The sequence below is a fragment of the Danio rerio genome, chromosome 17, assembly GCF_049306965.1.
Source record: "Danio rerio strain Tuebingen ecotype United States chromosome 17, GRCz12tu, whole genome shotgun sequence".
Lineage (NCBI taxonomy): Eukaryota > Metazoa > Chordata > Actinopteri > Cypriniformes > Danionidae > Danio > Danio rerio.
This window is the reverse complement of record NC_133192.1, coordinates 9,656,270-9,679,376: the sequence shown is the minus strand read 5'-3', so window position 1 is coordinate 9,679,376 and position 23,107 is coordinate 9,656,270. Positions and strand designations below refer to the sequence as shown.

At 36.1% G+C, this 23,107-nt stretch overlaps 1 protein-coding gene across 10 annotated transcripts in view; it reads left to right on the top strand.

Annotated features, from left to right (window-relative positions):
- Nucleotides 1–23,107, top strand: part of fzd3b (frizzled class receptor 3b) — a 73,624-nt gene that overhangs the window by 41,187 nt on the left and 9,330 nt on the right. For 8 of the 10 annotated variants that reach the window (XR_012392803.1, XR_012392802.1, XM_073927406.1 and 5 more), the window contains 2 exon segments: nt 10,054–10,250; nt 13,693–14,710. Coding sequence is in view for 8 of the 10 variants with exons in the window: in XM_073927406.1 (XP_073783507.1) it covers nt 10,054–10,250; nt 13,693–14,710 (1,215 nt within the window). In the remaining 2 variants the exon portion in view is untranslated. 10 annotated transcript variants of the gene reach the window in all.

Here is a 23,107-nt window from a genome sequence, read left to right as displayed (position 1 = left end):
TCTCTGAGAGTGAGGTCAGCCAGGTCCAAACCCTCCGGGAGAAATGGAGATGGAGATCCGGATGCTCTTCCCGCTGGGGAAGTTTGTGCTGAATGTGTCCATCGATTCTAAGTGCACACGCTTGAAGGCACAAGGCTGTTTGAGTGTTTACAACACAGCCGTGTTAACACATATATGCCTGCGCGCTGAAATATTGAGAACGATTGTGCCTGTTAAAAGCATGATGTGAGTAATGGAGGATGAACACGCTTCAGTGAAGCTCCTCCTGGTGGGACACTTAGAGTATGTTTGGCTTTTTATCTGTGCCTGTGTACAACGACTGTGGTGTAGATTTTGTCTGCAGGATAGTAGTAGTAAAACAGTACTATGGAAGACAATGATTACGATTTTCCAACATTGTTTAAAGTATCTTCTTTTGTGTTTACAGAAGAAAGAAACTAAACAGGGTTGGAACAAGCTAAAAGAGAGTAAATGATAGCAGAAGTTTCTAATCTCTAACCAGGGATGGGCAGTATTTATGATGCAAGTATTTAAAATGTGTACTTCAAATACAAAATAGTATTTTGTCATTTGTATTTGATAGGGTTTATGAAAATGGCCTAATATTTTGTAATAAAATACTTTAGTGTCTTATATTTTTGTATTTTTTAAAACACTGTGAAATGCTTTGTAAGAAATCTACGTGATGACATCATAAAAATGTGGCTTCTTATTGGTGCTTTGTTTGGAGTATGGATAGAAGTTTTGCACACATAAAGAAAATAACAGACAAATGGCATGGGTATATTTAAGAGCAAGTGAAAAATCATTAAAAATAGTATCCTGCACAATGCCTAGACCAGTAATATTTAATGGCAGTATAGTGTGCAATGCAAAAACAGAAATATGGAGCCTACAGCACATAATCATTCTCAGTCTCAGTGCTGCGGGTGGAAATGCACAGGACGTTTAGAAATAAAATAAAAACAACACCTAAAGATTGTGTACTGGGGTCCGTTCTTCATACCTCGCTTAAATGATCTAAGATTATTTGGCAGATCCCGGATCTTTTAATCTTTATAACTGATCTCTGGCTAATTTGGTTCTTCAAACAAGTTCACGAATCAGATTAGAATGTCTGGATGAACTGATCTGAGATCGCTGCGTGTGTTGTGAAGGACTGATCTATTGATCCTCGAAATCATGATCAGCAATGCAACGATTGGCTGACGGCACAGCAGCGTAATGACATCATCTGATTAATATTCAATTATCCATGTGAGCAAAATTACATCAAATTAGCAGTAAATGGTTTGTTAAATATGACACGCGATAACCTTCCACATTTGTTGTGAACTGCAGACTTTCCACTTTCATGTGTCAAGAGTATTCATGTATTTCAATGCAAATCAGTGTATTTAGTTCTACATTTAGAAAATATTTTCTTTATCACAGTAGCCGTTTTTTTAATCGGATGTTTACAAAAGCATTTTGATATTGGTAAAGGCGTCTGCAACTTTTGTGAAGCATCACTGGCATATTAACTGTCAAAACATGTTTATGACTGCATAAATGTATTATTTAAAAAAAAAAAAAAGTCACATATTGTCAATTTTTATTATACACAATTTGTACTAAAGTGATCTAAAAAGTTAATATCAATAAGTTTTCTCTGTGCACCACCAGGTGGCAGTCTTTATTCTTTCATTTCGAGGGTGCAGATTGCATAAGTTTTATAAATATGTATAACTTTATTTATTTTATTAATAACTATAACTCTATATACATAGTTTAAAAATAATTACCATTTTCCCAAGTGTATATAACTACTATTGTAAGAAAATATCAGAATTCGGAACATACTTTCTGTATTATCTTTGCTTGAACTGAGCCAATATAATCCTGTTTATATAAATTGAACCTGCTCCGGATCAGGTTTGATCTACCAGAACTGTTGTCATGACAACAACTCTCGGATCAGCTTTAAAGAACGAAACAATCTTGGATCGTGTCAAATCGTCAACATCCAAATCCAGCTAACTGAGTAATCCACGTACGAAGAACGGACCCCTGTTGTTCACTAAGGGTGTAAACTGAGACACTTCCAGTTAAAGAAGAACTCAAAAAATCTTGGGAGAATGAGTAAACTGCTCAAATAATAGTAGTTTTGGATGAATTGCTGATGTAGATGCCAAAAAAAATAAGACAAACCGCATTAAAATTAGTCCTACTGTACATTGGCGATTCCTACAATACTTCATTGGTTTCTAATGGCATTGAAGAGTACAATTGCAAAATAAACATGATTTATAGAAATGACTAAAACTAAAATCTTTGTGTCAGCTTTTTTAATATAATAAATTTGTATTTTTGTAGCTTTGGTGTTGCCGCCTTTGAACACTTAAAACTAAAAACTAAACATTTTAGTAGCCCTACAGGCACAGGCCATTAACATGACCTTATATTGACGTTGTACCCCAACATCGTGGGGACGTTGGATTTTGTTTGTAAATGAAAATCGGGTTGACGTCAGAAATAAAAACGTCAGGCCGACGTCAATGTCCAACGTCCAACCTAAAATCAACCAAATAACGTCTAATTATGTTACACCTTCACGTTACAGCTATGGCATCTGTCAGACGTTGGATTTTGGTCACTTTCCAACAGAACTTAAAATCAACCGAAGAACGTTATTTGACGTCGTCATTGGATGTGAAAATAGCATTATCCTTAGACGCTGGACATTGGTCACCTGACCTCATGGCCTAAATCTATCCTAATGTTAACGTCTTATGCTGTTGTGTGCCTGCTGGGAGTTTTCAGAAATCATGTTTTACATTAAGTATTGAAGATTTCAATTAATATTTATTAGTTACGAAAAAAAAAAAACATGCAAATAAAAAGTCATCAGCCTTTCAATTTTCTTTCCATTGGATTGCCACCCTAGGGTATTATGCTAGATTAACATAACAACAATAGCGTCATTGCAGCAGATTTTACGGTACAATGTTAAACTTTGACAACTTTCTGGCACTCACATACATTGAAAAAAGACCATGATTGAACAAGGAGGATGATCTCCAAGGGGCTCAAAGTCTCCAAAATTAAACCAAAAGAATAGTCTTGTGCTTTTAATATTAAGCCCCAATCCAAATTCTACCCCTTAGCCCTTCCCCTTACCCCTACTCCTTGTTTTGCACGCCAAGGGGTAGGGGTGTCCCAATTCTCTTTGGCTTGAAGGCGTAGGGCTAAAGGGAAGGGGTGAATAGGGTGAATCGAACAAAGATTTTTCAGACCACACTTGAAACCAAGGAGTAAGAAAATTTCCCAGGATACACCTGCCTCTACCTCATCCTCTTTCTGAGGACTTTTCCTGCTTCCTTCAGGTCGAATGTTTCAGATGCTTTATAGTAGGACAAAATGGTTCAGGAATAGCTTTGTCCCATCATCTATTGTCGCTCTGAATAAATTGTAATCTTTTATATGTGTATATGTGGGTATATAGTATGCGTGATTTTAATTGTTTGTATCAATTGTCAAACTTTGCTGCAGAAAGAGTCGACCTACTGGTACTAATAAAGTCAACTCAAACTCATTTACTAAGTTTTATACTGTAGTTATACCAGCCACATCAGACAAAACAGCTCATGGTTACTCTGTGTCTCTACTATAATAGATAAAGCCGTCAACACTGGAACAATCTGTGAGACTTTGGAAAAGTAGGCTGACGTTTCTACTTGAAATCAGGTTTTTTTATGTTGTACTGCAGTACAAATAACTTTGCTGAATCCAACTCTGCTGTCACATCATATACCATATACAGCCCCAGCCTGTTACAATTCGTTTATAGGCCCGTGTGTCATTTTAATCCAGCTTTCTTCATTTCCAAGTAGTTCATCGTTTCCCAAATGTCTTGATGGATGTGCCTCGCTCTTTTCCTCTTCAGAAGGCATCAACCCTCAGGACTGTCTGTCTAAATTTGGCACCGCTTCTTTTCTTTTTTTCTTCTTTCTGGTCCGTGTACGTTCTTTAGGGCCTTTAATTCATGCTCTCTGAATAAAAGGCTGTGATCTCCATTCTGGATTCAGAGTAAGCCTAAAACCGACATTTCACGCTCTGACAGGGAGAAGATTCATGGCGTTGTAGTGGCGTCTCTATCTGCTGGAAGGATCCAGAGATTGTGCTGTGTTTTGTTCAGAGATGGAGAGCGTCTGAGCTGCTGTTTGGAGTTACACCCTTGTCATTCACACGCTCACGCAGCATTGCTTGATGCTTTCAGGGTGATTTATGGAAAACAAGCAAGTTTGGACATCTTAAAGATGGGTTTTTTGCAAGGCTGGATCTAAATTTTCAACACTGCTATTTTTTTAATAATGTACACTGTAAATACTAAATAAATAATATCTGTTATTAACAGTTTCCGTATTTGGGATTCACAAGTTTACTTCTGTTTATTCATGGTTGTGAATTGCAGTATGAGATGTTGATTTCTGCTCTGTTGACTTTTGATGTATTAAATTTCACTCTACAGTTTAACAAAGTGACTTTTATTGACGTTTTAGTCGGTTAAAAAAATATGTAAAAGAAATAATATATAGAGAAATAAGTCTGTAAAATAACAGAACATGTACTGCCAGTTTAAAGGTTTTTGTAACGTAATATACAACATCCACCCAGACAATATACAGTAGTGCTCAGCATATTTAAGTAGACCCCTCACAAATTAATGTTTTCAATATTATGTTTGTGCATATAAATTAGTCAGGACTGAAGCCAAATCTGAAGCTTATCTAGCAAAATAACTTACGATAACAGTCCAAAAACTAGTACAGCCAAATTTATATGTTATAGAAAAATATTCAATACAAAATTTAAAAAGAGGAAAAAATCAAGGGAAGCAAAAAAAAAAAAAAGTAAGATTTTAGTTGAAATATTGTAGGTTGTATATATATATATTTTGCAATATTTTGCTTGCATTTAATTGTATTATTTTTCAATTTCTAGATATGTTTGGTGACTTAAACATTATTTTAATAAATATATCTGTTTAATAAATCTGTTTTGTTTGTATGCACCAAAATACATTGCCTGTATACACTGAGAAATGGATAAAAATATTCTATTTTAAAATGGGGTGTAATCAGTTATGCTGAGCACTGTATATCACTTTAAATTGTTAAAAATGTTGATAAAAAACATTGTCTTATCTTTTATGTTAAACTTTTAAGGTTAAAAGTGTTGGAAGAAAGATCAAAACCCCATAATGTAATACAAAAGCATAAATAAATGGGCAAAATTAAAACATACATCACAAAATACGGAAAGCTGGTAATTTATTTATTTTATTAATTTAATTTCTGGGTTCCACTAAATCGATGTGTGTTGGGACAACATGAAGGAAATAAGTAAACTTATTCATTTTTACAAATGTATGTAATTTGTACATTAAACGATTCAGTTAAAAAAAACTCAAGAATTAGGTTGTTTGAACTTATTTTAAATAAGTAGTTTGAACAAACAACAAACGTTATTTATATATGTATATAGAAACAGAACAGTAATGAAAATGTTTATTAAATAAACACAGATTCGGTAAGCAGAAGTGACCACTTGGGGAACATCAAAATATATTTGTATACGTACATTTGGAAGTATTTATTTTCCTGTTTATATATATATATATGTATGCATGTATGTATGCATGTATGCATGTTTGTTTGTTTGAGTGTTTGAACACAACAGGTAAAGTACATCCAGGCAGTTGTTAAAGCAGTATGCATGCATGTATGTACTGTATGTATGTATGTATGTATGTATGTAAGTATGCAAGGAATAAAGTGCATCCAGGCAGTACATCCAACAGCTTATCGGCAGCTCAACACAAAACAGAGTATTTTGTGAAAACAACTGTCTGAATGTACTTTATCCCACTTATTACATGATTACATGACAAAAAATAAATCTTGCCACAAAACATTGTTTTGAGCCATAATTGTTTATTAATTACTAATTGTTAAAAGGCAGCTAAAGAAAATAAGAAAAAATATATATAAATTATATTTGTGTTAATGTTGTTCAAATAATGATATTTTTAGTATAATTATTATATAATTAATAAGGCCTTAAATAATCATAATAATAGTAGTAGTAGAAGCAGCAGTAGTAGTGGTAGCTGGCTTTCTGCAACTCTTACATGGTCGGTCGTCCACTGAAGCTTAGCAGGGCTGCGCCCGGTCAGTACCTGGATGGGAGACCACATGGGAAAACTATGTTACTGCCGGAAATGGTGTTAGTGAGGCCAGTAGGGGGCGCTCAACTTGCAGTCTGTTTGGGTACACCCAAGTGTGCCGCAAGCCTGCGTTTGAGTGAAGGTCTCGGCCGTTAGATCGCCCCCTGGGGGCTGGCTGCAGTACAAGTCATAAAGCCCGCCTCCTCCGTGTTAATGAAGGAGACTTGAGCCCAAATAAAAAAATGTATTACACTTGCAATAAAATGTCCCAAAAGATGGTTCTGGTCGATTAAGGCACTGGTTATTGTGCTGAAATAGGTGCAGATCTTCATTTTTGTAAACAGTTTGTTTTTAGCAGTAATTAAATGCTGGGCGTGTCATCGTGATTGACAGCTGTGATTGACAGTTTCTCAAAGCAGCGCGTCTGAGCTTCGGCAGAAGACTGAAGTGTTATTTTTCGATTTCTGTGTTATTTTACCATGACAAAATGAGTTCAGCAGTAAACTATAGTTTCTGACATACATGATCCTGGTGGAACACTGTTTATTCGCTAAGGTTTTTTCGGGCGTTATTAGTTTGCTGATACACGCCTAGCCACCCAGATAGCAAAATACACTCGAGCCAGTTCCAGCTAGATTCTAGCCTGCCGGAGACTTACCCCTCTGAGCTCAGACTGACTACCTCTGCTGGTCCTACTCCGGATGCCTGGACTCACTGCCCGTCCGATTCCAGCCCGAGTCAATCGAGCCAGATGCGGCGGCCGAGCGAGCCGGCGCTGCCGCATGCGAGCCGGAATCAGCCCGCGACGCCGCGAGTAGGATATGTGCGCTGCGGCCCAGAGCTTGCGCGATTAAATATATAAAACCCTCATATTTGTTAACGTTATTACATCCATTTGTGTTGATATGACAAGGGAAGCTCGACTCCGCTCATTATCGCGGCTCCTCCTCTGGCTCCATCAGACAGTCCTTCTGCGCATGTCAAGGCTCCAATTTCAGCAGTCTTTTGCGACAGTTTGTGCCCGTCAAGCAGGCGTTTTGCCCTCAAGGTGTTCAATGGGAAAAGGGGCTGTCGTGTCGTCCATATTTTTTACAGTCATTGGGTACACCCCAGTATATTGATGGGGACTATACTGCTTAGTGAGCTATGTTAAACTGAGGTCCTGACTCCCTATTATTAAGAATTGGAAAATTCTGAAATGAAATACTTAAAATGTTGAATAATTGTAGACTCTTTTATTTTTTTTGTGGTTTTCATACGGGAGGCCAATAGAAAGCTTTTGATGTGCTTTAATTCAGTCGCTCCAGAGGCAGGGTAAATATTTCATAACCTTCCTCAAATATTGATCAAGCTTTTATTCACGGCTCGTTTACTGCATGGGAATTTTGGTGAAGGGAAATTTGTATTTTCAAAGTTTTTTTTAAGAGCTCCTCGCTAGTTTTCCCAGCAGTGAGACGGAGTAAAATTCATGCAAATTATCTGTAAATATTGTCCTACTTAGGGATTAAGTTCACTCGAGCAATCCGTGAAGGAATGAAGAGCACAAGCGCTGTAGTTGTCAGTCTTCCAGCTCCTTTCTAAAAACACGGCGGTCACAAAAAGCCGGACCCCAGCAGGAAGTGCATATGTATTGGCTCACCCCAGGTGGAGGCTTATTGTCTGTTCCTTTAAAGATTTGAATTTAAATGGCTGGCTCTGCAGCTGCTCTCTCTCCCAGCATGCACTGGGCCCCTTTAGGGCACAAAAGCGTCCTTGGAGCTGCCAAACTGGCCTGTAATCCTGCTGAAGGGGCGTCAGGTTACTGTACCCACACAACTTCATGCCTGTCTTTTTACACCTTGAGACGCTGGGAGGCAGTGGTTAGATTCACTACAGTCGTCTTGAGAAAGGCGTTAAAGGGATAGTTCATGCAGAACAGATCTTTTAGTCACCAATTACTCAGCCTTCGTTGGATCTAAACCTTTTTCTTATGAATCATCTGTTGATCTGCATCCCAATCATCACAAATACTGCAGAAGAACTATTGTAACCCGCATTGACCCAACATTCTCACAGATATCAGTCAAGTTGATGAAGGAAAAATCATGGTTTGGGGTTACATTCAGTATGGGGGCGTGTGAGAGATCTGCAGAGTGGATGGCAACATCAACAGCCTGAGCTATCAAGACAATTGTGCTGGCCATAACATTACAAACCACAGGAGAGAGCAAATTCTTCAGCAGGATAGCGCTCCTTCTCATACTTCAGCCTCCACATCAAAGCTCCTGAAAGCAAAGGTCAAGGTGCTCCAGGATTGGCCAGCCCAGTCACCAGATATGAACATTATTGAGCACGTCTGGGGTAAGATGAAGGCATTGAAGATGAATTCAAAGGATCTTGATGACCTCTGGGAGTCCTGCGAGAACGCTTTCTTTGCCATTCCAGATGACTTTACTAAAAAGTGATTTGAGTCATTGCAGAGATGTATGGATGCAGTCCTCCAAGCTCATGGGAGTCAGACACAATATTAACTCTTTCTCCACTGCACCATGACTTTATATTCTATACTCTACAATATATCTGTTCAGTGATAAGACTTTTGTTTAAGAAAAGTCAGACTTTACTGTCCTAATTACATTATGAAAAATCAAGGCATGATCATATTTTATTTTGGTAAAATAAGCGTAATCTAGAGGCCTTTGGCTTTCATAAAAGCCAATTCTGATAGCAAACGATTTACTAAAAGTCAAGATATTATTTGTTTTTCCTAGAACTTGGCATAGGTGACAAGACTCTTGTCAGGTTAGGTAGTGTATTGTTGGAAACTGCTAGCCATTGAAATCCATATATATATATATATATATATATATATATATATATATAAAACACTTTAGAAGTTAATGGTTGTCAGTCACATGCATACCTCATTCTGTTTTTTATGTTCAACGCAAGAAAGAAATGCAAACATGTTTAAAACCCTTTTTTGGGTGAGCTTCAGCCATTCCTTTGCACCTGCTTTGAATTTTATCATCAATCATTAATTGAATGGGCGTTATCAGTGGTCATCAGCTGATAGTTATGAGCCAGTAGGGGCCTTCTAGTGCCTACTAGATGGCGCAGACAGCTGTTATCATCCATCCACATGGTCAATCAGCTATACTAGTAGACTCCAGATTCAGATCTGTTTTCACATTACTGTGATGGTTGGGTTTAGGGTTGGGGTAGACGTTAATATAATACAATTAATGGGAAATTTAATAAATATTATAAATTATTCTTGTTAACTTACGGCCGCAGCCGTATGCGATCTGTAGTTGATTAACCATGTGGATGGATGAATAAGGAAGACCTTTTTAGAGCAATCATTGGTTGCACTGATCATTTTTTCCTGTCCTTAAAATTGCATCATGCACCATTGCCCTTTTGTCCATGCTCTAGATCAGGGATGAGCAAACTCAGTCCTGGAAGTCCACTGTCCTTCAAAGTTTAGCTCCAACCTTACTGAAACACTCCTGCCTATAGCATGCATATCAGTGTAGCCGTAAGATGCACAAACTTTCTTCTCCAATTTTGTTTGAAACTCTTTTCATTTAATGAAGAAATGTCTTAAATAAAACTCTAAATGTTAACTTCTTGTTTTGTTGAACTGAAGTAAATGCTCAAGACATGTTTTTCCAAATTGAGTGATTTTAATGTTCTTCCACTATCACACTTAAATGTAATCCAAACTATTGCCAGTTGGACCGTTGGGGTTCATTTCCCCCTCCAAACCGCTGCCAGAACAAAGCGGTGTGTTTTTACAAGATCTGTGGTGAATGTTCTGGGCGCTTGGCACTAACTGACTGTCTTTTGTGTGTCTCCACCAGCCCTTTCACCCCATGGTGAACCTGCAGTGCTCTCCAGACCTCAGGCCGTTCCTGTGTGCGCTTTATGCCCCGGTGTGTATGGAGTACGGACGTGTATCTCTGCCCTGCCGGAGCCTCTGTCACCACGCCAAGAGAGACTGCCAGAAGCTCATGGATATGTTTGGGGTGACCTGGCCAGAGGAGATGGAGTGCACCAGGTACTGATTCAAGCCAACATTTTAGATAGTGTTGGAGAAACGGTACATGTACATTACTCAGTGTGTCTGCTGTAATTATCAAATAATTGAAGACAGTAAAGTGTGCTACAATGGTTGAGCCATTTTTCTTTTTTTTTCTTTCTTAGTTTTTGGTGTTTTAACTAAACGCAGATGTTCAAGGGAAACCTTTAATCTCCAATGAAAAACAACCTCTCAGATAAGGAAAGATGTGCACAATTCAAACCAGCTTAAAATAAGTCTGCAACATATTTCAGTTAAATGTTTGCAGCAGTGAAGTAGCCTGCGGTAATAAGGAAGAATATTTTCAAAAGCAGTGGTCATCAGACTTGCAGGTGTTTTTATTACTGCTGAGTTGGAGTGTAACAAAAGTTTCAGTAATATTTGTTGCAATAATTATTTCTTGTGTTTTTTTTTGTGCAAAACGCACCTGAATTGCTTTTTCAAACACTATGTTCTAGCCATGAAAAGAGGAAGGGCATGTTGAAAAAGTTGTGTGAAACTAATCCTTTTCTAGGTCTGCCCTTCTTAGTTACTCTTACTAATGCTGTTTGATTCAGAATATGACATAGAAATATCCTGTCGGTATGTTATTTGAGCAAACTTTCAGGTGAGCATGTCCATTTCAGAGTCCTTCTCAGATTGTCATTTTGATGGCTTGGTTGGAATATGCTTAGCAATCTAGCGATCCAAATATGCTTTAGCAATCGCCACACCATCCATACAGCCACCACAAAACCAGACCTTATAACAAAAAATAATGTTTACTACTGTTTCAAAATCAATTTTTTTTGTTTCATTTGTAATAAAAATACATAAAAGCAATTTTTTGGTTCATTTTTAAATCAAAGCAACTCAAATTTAAGTCAATCATATTTCAGTCACCAAAAAAACTGTTAATGAAACAGATGAGGCAGAATTGTTCAGTTATTTACTGTAAATAACAAACAAAAACAAAACCAAACAAAACAAAATACCAAACAAAAACAAACTATAGTATTTAACAGCAAAACCAGGTGTTACACCATTAAGATACTACAGTAATTTATAGTAAAGTTAAATATTTAATAATGAGCATTATATTGTGTGTGTGTGTGTATATGTGTATGCGTATATGTATGTATGTGTGTGTATATATATATATATATATATATATATATATATATATATATATATATATATATATATATATATATATAGTTTTTTGTTTTTTTGTTTTTTGCAACTCTTCATTAACGTATTACACTGAACTAATGAACTAATATTAACATGAACTAATAGTAATTACCATGGTATACTTCAGCCTTTACTACAGTAAACTATAAATATAGGCCACCTCTCCCTCAGTCATCTTTCCATCAAGCAAATTTCTTGTGTTAGCCTAATTGGTTGGTGACGTCACCAAGCAGAGCGAGAGGTGGCAGTAACGCACCAAAAAATGGTTGTCGACCACTGTATAACAGGAAGAAGAAGAAATCGTCATTCTCTCCATGATGGATTTACTTTCATCGGCTAGACACCAGCCTCACAGCTCTGTAAATGTTGGTGCCGTCACTTATTGATCCGAGATCGGTAAATGTAGCTTGTGTTGATGCTACTGTGCTACTTGACAAAAAAAAAATAGCTTCGCTACTGAAAAGCTATTTGATTTATAAAATAGCGAGGCTACCTCCACGCTACTGAGAAATGTAGTTAAGCTAGTAACGTCACTGCTTGTAGCTTCATTGTTGTAGCTTAATGCTTTTAGTGGCAGAGTGGATTAATGTAACTGGTAGACGTTGTCAAACTGGAAAACCAATCAAAAACATCAGAATAGCACCGCTTTTATAAATGGCCCCAGCAGAAGGCATCATGCGTATCAAAAACAGGCACGGCAGCAGATTAATATTATTCAACATATTTCTATGTAACCCCATTTGTAATCTTTAACATTCTCATAAGTAACTGTAATTAATTGCACTTTTTTTTTTTGTAACTGTAACGAATTACTGTTACTTTTATTTTGTAATTAAATTACTGAACGCCGTTACATGTAACTAGTTACTCCCCAACACTGGTTGTGTGCAAGCTTTATATATTTATAACCACCTCAGAGAATATTGGGGGTCACGACTCACTGGCACTGTTATTTTGGGGATCGTGGGCTGAAAAATTTGGGAACCCTTGCTCTAAGGGATGGGCAAAAGCGCTCTTGGAAGGCCGGTGTCCTACAAAGTTTAGCTCCAGTTTAGATCCTGCCGATAGCTTTCTAGTGATCTTGAAGACACTAATTAGCATTTTCAGGTGTGTTGTATTGGCATTTTCATTAGTGTTGGAGCAAAACTCTCCAGGACACCAGCCCTTCAGGAGTGAGTTTGCCCATTTCTGCTCTACTGTATATCTATAAAATGTACAGTTACTCACAGTCAAAGTCAAAATCCTTGTGAAATATTTCTTCTTTTTCAAATATTTCTCAAGTGATATTTAATGAAGCAAAGAAATTTTCACAGTGCTTCAATCATATTTTTTCTTCTAAAGAAAGTCTTATTTGTTTTATTTCCGCTAGAATAAAAGCAGTTTTTAACTTTTTTTTAAACCATTTGAAGATCTATATGATTTGCCTCCTTGGGTAATATTTTTTTCAATAGTCTACAGCAATGGTTCTCAAAGTGGGGGTCGGGACCCCCCGAGGGGTCGCGGGACAATGAAGGGGGGTCGCTTGGTGATTTTCAAAAATCAATTTATTTTTATAAACCATAAGAATTACCATATTTTATCCATAACCTACTGAAGAGAAAAAATAGTCGTTTATACCATATACTGTAGTTACTATAGTAGCTTATAGTTACTACTTCTATTGGATTGCAACCCCTGGGGTAATTACATTATATTAAAGACACAGCAATAGTATCAGATGCAGCAGATTTCATAACACCTGGTAAAACTTTGTTGCCCATTTACAACTCTCATACATAAAAAAAATAAAAGAAGAATAGACTTGGGTCCATTGGTGTGTGTGCTCCATTGCATGCAAGGTTTCTGTATTTATAACCACCTCAGAATATATTGGGGGTCGCGACTCACTGGCATTGTCATTTTGGGGGTCGCGGCCTGAAAAGTTTGGGAACCCCTGGTCTACAGAACAAACCACTGTTATACAATGACTTCCCTAATTACCTTAACTTCCCTAATTAACTTCCCTAAGCCTTTAAATGTCACTTTAAGCTGTATAGAAGTGTCTTGAAAAATATTTAGTTAAATATTATTTACTGTCATTATGGCAAAGATAAAATAACTCAGTTATTAGAGATGAGTTATTAAAACTATTATGTTTAGAAATGTGTTGGAAAAGTCTTCTCTCCGTTAAACAGAAAAAAAATATACAGGGGGGTTACTAGTTCCAAAATTTTGACTTCAACTGTATGTGTTTATCTTGTGACCGCAGGTTCCCCGACTGTGATGAGTCTTACCCTCGCGCTGAGGATCTCCTGGTGATTGATGACCCCACTGACCAATCCCCCATGTCTGTCCAGCGAGACTATGGTTTCTGGTGTCCCCGCGAACTCAAAATGGAACCCGACCTCGGCTACACGTTTCTCGGCGTCCGCGACTGCTCTCCTCCCTGTCCCAACATGTACTTCCGGCGCGAGGAGCTGACCTTCGCCCGCTACTTCATCGGTGTGGTGTCAATTGTCTGCCTGTCTGCCACGCTCTTCACCTTTCTCACCTTCCTCATCGATGTCACACGCTTTCGCTACCCGGAGCGGCCAATCATCTTCTACGCCGTCTGCTACATGATGGTTTCCCTGGTGTTTTTTCTCGGCTTTCTATTGGAGGATCGCGTGGCTTGCAATTCCGCCAATCCCGGACAATACAAAACATCCACTGTGACTCAAGGCTCGCATAATAAGGCCTGCACGCTGCTTTTCATGGTGTTGTACTTCTTTACGATGGCCGGAAGTGTGTGGTGGGTCATTCTCACCATCACTTGGTTTTTAGCGGCAGTTCCCAAATGGGGCAGTGAAGCCATCGAGAAGAAGGCTTTGCTTTTTCATGCTAGTGCATGGGGAATTCCGGGCATGCTAACCATCGCGCTGCTGGCTCTGAATAAAATCGAGGGCGATAACATCAGTGGTGTGTGTTTTGTGGGTGTGTATGACGTTCAGACGCTGCGCTGGTTTGTTCTGGCTCCGCTGTGTTTGGATGTGCTGGTCGGGGTGTCTCTGCTTCTGGCCGGGATCGTGGCGCTCAACAGAGTCCGCATGGAGATTCCTTTGGAGAAGGAGAACCAGGAGAAGCTGGTGAAGTTCATGATTCGGATCGGTGTGTTCTCCGTGTTGTATCTGGTGCCTCTGCTGACCGTGGTGGGGTGTTACCTGTATGAACAGACGTACCGCTCTGTTTGGGAGACCACGTGGGTGCAGGAGCGCTGCAGAGAGTACCATATACCCTGCCCGTTCAAGGTAAAAATCTGTTTAAAAATGTCATTCTGCTGCTTTATGGGGATTAAAAGGGGTGGGCCAATGCTAATTTGCATAGACCTATTTACACTAGGGCTGCATGATACTGGAAAATATGCAATGTTGTTGTTAAGTGATGTGATAACGAAATTTATTCGAATATAACTATCCTGCAAAGCTTTATTTTCTCAGCAATTTAAAAAATCAGCAACATAAAAATAATTATTATTTATGTTAGAATCAGTAGGCTTGTGAGGATGAGGAAATTTCCCCACGGGTTAATCAACATGTGACAACACCAGTAAAATGGGTATCACCATGGCGGTGGGGGTTTCCCCTTTTTTCTGTTTTTAAATAGCTTATAAATGTGTGTATTATACTTTCACTTTCAGTTTTGGGGGAATTGCCAACACGCGCTGCATATAGGCGCTATACACACTACACAGCACACACTGGCAAGATGACAAGTGCTGAACTCCACGGGACCAGTTTTATTTGTTTTGTTATTTGCGTGTTGAAAAACACCTTTAATTTATAAGATCTCTGGAGTTAATATTGGCTATCTGGTAACATAATCTCCCTCAGAGATATTGAAGTTCAATGACGTGGTGCACAGTATGACTACTGACCAGCACCTCCCTGTAAGTTTACTGCATAGACTACAGCTCTGGTGTGTTATGAATTGCATGTTTTAAATGACAGCGAGACATGCTACATTTAGTTTTTATTGTAAAATATACATTATAACCCAGTACACAGTAAATAATATGTTTTGAATGGTTTGTCTATAGGGGGCGTATATAGCCATTAAGCTTAAATAGGCTGAGCATATTTTTATTAATCATAAAACACATTAATACAAACTAGCCACCCTTTGATTTTTTTTTCGTTTCTGTTTATTTTTAATCAAACGAAAAATGAATTGTTTATTTAGGTTTTCATTTTATTACAATTAAAATAATTATTAGGCGACACAACTTCTACATAACATTGGCTCTGATTGCTTTTTGACAGATATTCTACACAGACTTTTTGGCTCAGACGTTTATGCCTGTTCATTTCAGTGCTGTATTTTAACAGATTTCACAAAGGCTTCAGCTACTCTACCTGTCAGCTGGTACCAGCCTCAGCTTTGCGACTTGTGTGGCATCTGTATCAATGTCTGGCTGACAGCAAGAGAGAGGGATGAGATCAGAACTCAGATTTGATGTGTGGCCGCATGTCACAGTCACTTTACTGCAATTTTTTAATACTGGCTCATCTAAATTAACTTTTCATTTTATTAAAAGCCGAAATATTGCCAGACAGGCGAAGCAACTTTGGGGTTTTAAAGAGAGCGGCTTCAGTGATAGAATACACACACACACACACACACACACACACACACACACACACACACACAGGATACACTCTTGTCAGCCTATTCATTATTGATTTTTTTAACATTAAAAGCATAATAATCAAATGCTAAAAATAACAGCTGAACTTCGGAAAAAGTGATCAATGCGGTTACCGTGATGGTTTCTTTGTTTCTCTGCAGTTGGCTTATTAATGTCGCGGCATTGCTAAATCACCCGTTTTAATAAAAAATAAGATTATTTATTATTAAAAATTGTGAGATGATGGTCGTGTGATTTTTAAAATGAGAGTATATTTATTTCTATTGATCTTATCTACCCACAACCCACCCGTAGTTAAACATCAAGTAGGTGCGTTGAAGGTGCGTTTATAAATTAGTTGTGTTTCCTCCAGATGCTGTCACCTTTGTTAGGCAAAGTTTGCAGATTGCCTTATTAATGTTTTCAGGTTCTCTTTTTGCATTGCGTTTTGACACTAAATCGTCCGCCATTCTCTTTCTGTAAATTCTCCTCCTCCCTTTCTCCTTACGTGATAAATGAAATATGAGGCATTGTAGCTATGTTCAGATTTTAATTATAGTACATGCTCGTCTTAAGTAAATTATTTAGAATTATATTTTCCATTTAATTCAAATAAGTATATTATAAAAAATTAATACTTAAAAAACAAACATGGGGACAGCGTCACAGTGGAAAAGTGATGTCGCTGGTGTTGCAACTTAAAACCGGTTACACCGTCTCAACACCGTCTACCATGGCAAGCCTAATGATCATACTAAAACAGGTAACGTTTTTTTTTCTGAGAAACGTGCAAACATTTAGGGCCCTATCATACTGTACACCTGGTGCAATGAGGCGCAAGACGTGTTTGACACGATTTGTTGCTTTTTTTCAGACCAGTGGAACCCTAATTTTCATGTTTTGTGCCACGTTGTTTAAATAGTAAATCCATTTGTGCCACTTTGGGGACTCATAGGTGTGCCAGTCTGTAAAGAGGTGTGTTAGGGTGCATTGTTGGCACATTGCTAGTTTGAGAAAGTGAAATTATGACCAACTAAAAGCAGGTCTAACTTCCTGTCCGCCATGTAAATAGCAAATGCAACATGGCATGACTCAACTGACTCTTAAAGATAATGGGAGATGAGACTCTGATTGGTTTAATGCACGTTATTCTCAAAGCATATTTGTAACTCATTAAGAGAATAAGCACAACCCTGTTAGACCATGCACCGGAGCACAGAGCATATTTTTCCGTCATTAAAATAGCGAAAGTGGATTCGGCCATGCACTTTAGACTCGTCAAAATCGAGCCCCCTAGCCTTTAAAACACCACAAATGACTGAAAACCTTCAACTCTAGGATCAGCTTACAGCATCTACTGGAGAAGTGGGAATGAAGATAGTAAGTGGCCCATCTGATTTGGATAAACACCTTATTCATAAAGCACACAAATGAATTTATTTTATCACACTTTTCTGTTATTTGCTATGGAAATTGCTTATATTTTTTCGAAAACAATCATTTTTCTTTTTTTTAATTGTGCCTCCTTTATTTACAGTTAAAGAGTTGTACTCATGCATGGGTCAAGATTCAAAATATTTGGACAAAACATACTGTTCGATGGTAATGAATTTTACATATCTTGTTTTGGGCCAGGCAATCTATTGCGTTACAGAGTGGAAATTTTTGCCAGTATTCATTTATCATCAAGAAGTAACATTATTTCACCTATATTTAAATATTTTATTTTATTTATTTTTAAATTAGATTATTGTAATTTGATAGATTTTATGTATTTATAGCATTTTTATTGTTTCCTTTTTTGGTCAGTAATATTGTAAATAAGTGATATTATTAAATATTATTACAATTGAAAAGTACCATTTCCTATTAATACATGTACAAACAAAATAAAGTATATTAATAAGTGTAGTTTATATTATATATTATTATTATTGCTTAAAATATACATTATACATCATTACTGTCACTTTTGCTCAGTTATATGCATCCTTGCCAAATATATATATTTTACTTATTTTTGTCTTTAGATTACAGTAACTCAGGTGCACTCTGGATGATCGCAAGCATTATCTCTTAAGCCTCAAATGATTTAATAACACCATTAAATGTAATCTTTAGCAAATCTTAATAATTACCTATTTTTGATATCCATCATCTATAATACTGTACATTTATAATGGTGCATGACTAAATTCAGTTGTAGCCGTTGATAATGACAGAGTCCACTTTGCAGAAACTTAAGTAAATAAATAAATGAATACAAAATGTAATAAATAGGCATTTGTTAGCTATAGCGTGAAAATAAGTTTCTATTTATTGCTATTGGCAAGAATTTTAGGAGAAAAAAAGGTTATTTTCATATTAAAAATAACTTATAACAACTTTGTGTGTTTTGCACCTTGAAGTTTGTGTGTGTGTGTGTGTGTGTGTGTGTGTGTGTGTGTGTGCGTGTGTGTGTACATGTTTTTGTGACATATCAGGACACAAATCTGTAAAATGACATGGGTATGACAGGTATTACAAAAAGGAGGTGAAATATGAGGACATTGGTGACGTCCTCATTTCTCAAAAAGCTTATATCCCACAGAAATATCTTTTTCAGAGTAAATCTGCACACAGTCTTCTGTGATGGTTGGGTTTAGGGGTAGGGTGGGTGAGGGCAATACAATATACGTTTTGAACAGTATAAAATGAATGCAAACCTATGTAGTGTACCCACTTTTCACAAAAACAAACACGCGCGTGTGTGCGCGTGTGTACGCGTGTGTGTGTGTGTGTGTTATTTGATTTAAATAGATCAGACATGTTTTGTTACTTGTTTATTTCAGTATGATCATTGGATAAATAAGGTAAATAATTAAAAAAAACTAATATAAATAGTATAGGGAAATGTTAAATTGGAAGAAATCTCATTATTACAGCAACAGTACTGCATACAGTATGTAGCTCTAATTTGTTGGATTGATATACTAGCTTGATTGGACCGACTGGATAGAGATTGTAGAAACATCTCAAGCTTCTGCAAGAGGCACGTTTGTAGAAAATCTCCAGCGTGAGGCTTGTTTTGTGCAGGCAGTGAATGGCGTGTGTGATTGTATCCAGCGCAGTGATGCATGAGGCATTTTTATTACAGTGTAAGTGAATCCGCTCGGCCTCTCCTTCCACACAATAATACTGGTCACGTGATGCAGTAATTCTGTTTCTGCCTCCGGCGTTCATCTCTGTCTTCAGCTGTAGATCAATGCCTGCATTCATCCTACACACTTTACTGATTCTCTAGCTCAGCTGATGGAGGAAAAATCACTGATATACAGTACGACTGCTCTGGACTGTTGGATTGCATGCCGTTTTTCTTCATGCTTAACTTATTTTGCATTTCTAAGTAATATTCAGAAAAAATAGCTACAAAAAATCAATTGTTAAAAAATAACAATTAAAAACTAAATAAAATGTTATGTTAATTATAATATAAAAAATATATACACGCACTGGCCACTTTATTAGGTACACTTTATTAGTATTGGGTTGGACCCCCTTTTACCTTCAGAACTGCCTTAATAGATTCAACAAGGTACTGGAAATATTCCTCAGACATTTTGGTCCATATTGACATGACAGCATCATACATATATATATATATATTGACATTTTGGATTGTCAATCATTGTACTCTCACATTGTACACTTTTCATTATTATGTTGTATTAGTATAGTTATATTGTTTATAATATATGACATGTTCATGCTTAATAATAGTGTTTAAGAAATCAAAAATGTAGAAAAACAAACAAAATTTTAATGCTTGTTTCTACCTATTTTTTATATTAAATAATTTTCAGTTTCATCCATTATACTAGACAGCAGAATGCATAAAACATATTTTACTAAAATGTTAAATCCATAATCAATGGCAAATTTGAGCCTTTAAAAATGTTATTAAATATATCACTAATATGTTTGCAAATATTTTCATATGCTGTATTAGTATATATTTCTTTGTAATTTAACTCTAATATTATCAACATATACAGTTGAAGTCAGAATTTTTAGCCCTTGTTTATTTCTGTTTAACAGAGAGACTTTTTTAAACACATTTCTAAGCATAATAGTTTTAATAAATAATTCATTTCTAATGACTGATTTATTTTAACTTTGCCATGATGACAGTAAATAATATTTCCCTAGATATTTTTCAAGACACTTAAAGCTTAAAGTGACATTTAAAGGCTTAACTAGGTTAATTAGGTTAACTAGGCAGGTTAAGGTAAATAAACCATTGTTATACAATAACTTGCCTATTCTGTAGACTATCGAAAAAATATAGTTTAAAGGGGCTAATAATTTTGACCTTAAAATGGTTTTAAAAAAAATAAAAACTGCTTTTATTCTAGCCGAAATAAAACAAATAAGATTTTCTCCAGAAGAAAAAATATTATCAGACATACTGTGAAAATTTCCTTGCCTGTTTAAACCTCATGTGGGAAATATTTAAAAAAAGAAAGAAAAATGTGGGAAATATTTAAAAAAAGAAAGAAAAATTCAGAGGGGTGCTAATAATTCTGACGTTAACTGTATAATTTCCTAAATAATAGAAGTTTGAGACTTTTATTTTGTTATATATATATATATATATATATATATATACTATGATTTGATTGTCACATTTAGGACACATTATATATTGCTTATGGATGTAGGAGTGTTTTTTTTTTATCTCTCTGGTATTTTTTAAAAACTTGTATTATTATATTCATATTATTAATTAATATTTTTTTGTTTGTTTCTTTTCCTTGTTTTTATTTTCAGTGAAAAACACATACAGTTGAAGTCAGAATTATTTAAATTGTGAATTTAAATCAGAATTATTAGCCCCCCTCAGTTTTACATTTTTTTAAACACCATTCTAAGGTCAAAATTATTAGCCCCTTTAACCTTTTTTTTTTTTTTTTTTTTTTTTTCAACCAAACCATCATTATACAATAACTTTCCTAATTACCCTAACCTGCCTAGTTAACCTTATTAATTCCTAATTGATAATAACCTTATTCATTTACAGTCAAACTGGCTGGGACAAAATGAAGGCAAGGTATACTTGGACAATGAAACCAAAGAAGATGAAGTAATTATACAATAAAATACATTTTATTTTTACAAGTCATTTGAATAAACCATATTTATGACAAACTAATTATTATTTTCCTTTTAACAGTACTAAATTGCACATTTAGTGTCGACTATTACAGCTTAATCATGGATTTCAGCTGCATCCACTGTTTCTTCCTCGAAACCCAGTATTGGAAGTGCATTTTCTGCATGTGGCAGATATTGATCATCATCTTCCTGTAAATATGATAATCCTGACACGTTTTGAAGGCAACCTGCATTAGTGTTTTCTGTAACCGTTAATAATGTTTCCTCCAGTGTGTGGGAGGTGGTTCTTCAGTGTAATGCAGTGATGTGTGTGGAGTGTCCAGCTGCTTTGACCAGAGGAAGAGCAAATGAGAACGGCCCGTTGTTCAGGCTTGTGCTCATGAGATAAAGCAGGATTGTGTGAGAGCAGTGAGCTGTGCCTTCTGAACCAGTGTGCGCACACACACACACACACACACACACACACACACATATGCATCACATTTACACACACTAATGCTGATACAGGAAGAAAACCTGGATGTGTGCACTGCAGAATATTAATTATATATATATATATATATATATATATATATATATATTTTTTTTTTTTTTCTAACAAGTTGCAAAGTAAATATTTAATGTTTCTCTTTTACATTTATTTTGACATTAACCAGGGCTGCACGATATTGGAAGAAATGTGATATTGGGATTTTTTTTTTTGCTGCCATTTATATTATGAGTGTTTTATTTATTTTTTTCTAGATGATTTGAATGGCTCTATTGGAAAGATTTCATTCATTTAAATCGACTGGTATGATCAAGTCTTTTTTCTATGGAGTGCACTTTCATAAAATATAATAAATATTAATATAATAACAAATATAAAAAGTATGAATAGAAATATGACACAGCGAAAATAAAAGTGAAGTAAACAGTGCTTTTTGTTTAATGGAATGTGTAAAATAATTCAAGTACAGAAAGCCCCGTGTGAATGCACAGTTAGAGCCTCGATCGCAGAACACTTCGAAACATCCTTCAAAAGTTTGGCAGCCAAACTAGATAACATTTAATTCACGGTGGCTGATCATGATCTTCGCATCGGTAACCTCAAGTCTGGGACTATAAAAATTAACCACATAATAATAATAATATCCATAATAATAATAATAATAATAATAACTGCATTAAATAAATAAATAGTTGCGAAGGAAATGTTTCTCATTTGCATTTATCTTGACATGTTAATTAAAATAAAAAAATTTAAACTACGTAATTAATAATAAAAAATAAATACAAATGTTTTTAATTAGTTGTGAAGGAAATGTTTCTTAATTAACATGTAGCTTGACATATTAACAAAAACAAAAAATAAAACTAAATAAATAAAAATATTAATAATAGTAATAAAACTGTAAAGCAAATTTAAACTATAAAAAGTTAAGCTAAAATTTAAACGCAACAAGTTGCCAAGAACTTTTTTTTCTCATTTTTCATATAATTTAACAATCTATTAAATAAACTAAACTAAAATAAAATGACTGGATTGGCTAATCAGGAGGAACGGGAGGATTTCCGCTGGGCCAGTAAATTTTTTGGCCGCAAGAGCCAGTGTCCCTATCTGCCTGCACTCACAGCAATCGCACTTTTTTTCATTTATGTATTCCGCCAACTTATCCAGCATATGTTTTACGCAGTAGATGCCCTTCCAGCTGCAACCCATCACTGGAAAACATCCATACACCCTCATTCACACACACACTCATACACTACGGACAATTTAGCTTCCCCAATTCACCTGTACCACATGTCTTTGGACTTGTGGGGGAAACTGGAGCACCTGGAAAAAACCCAAACGAACACGAGGAGAACATGCAAACTCCACAGA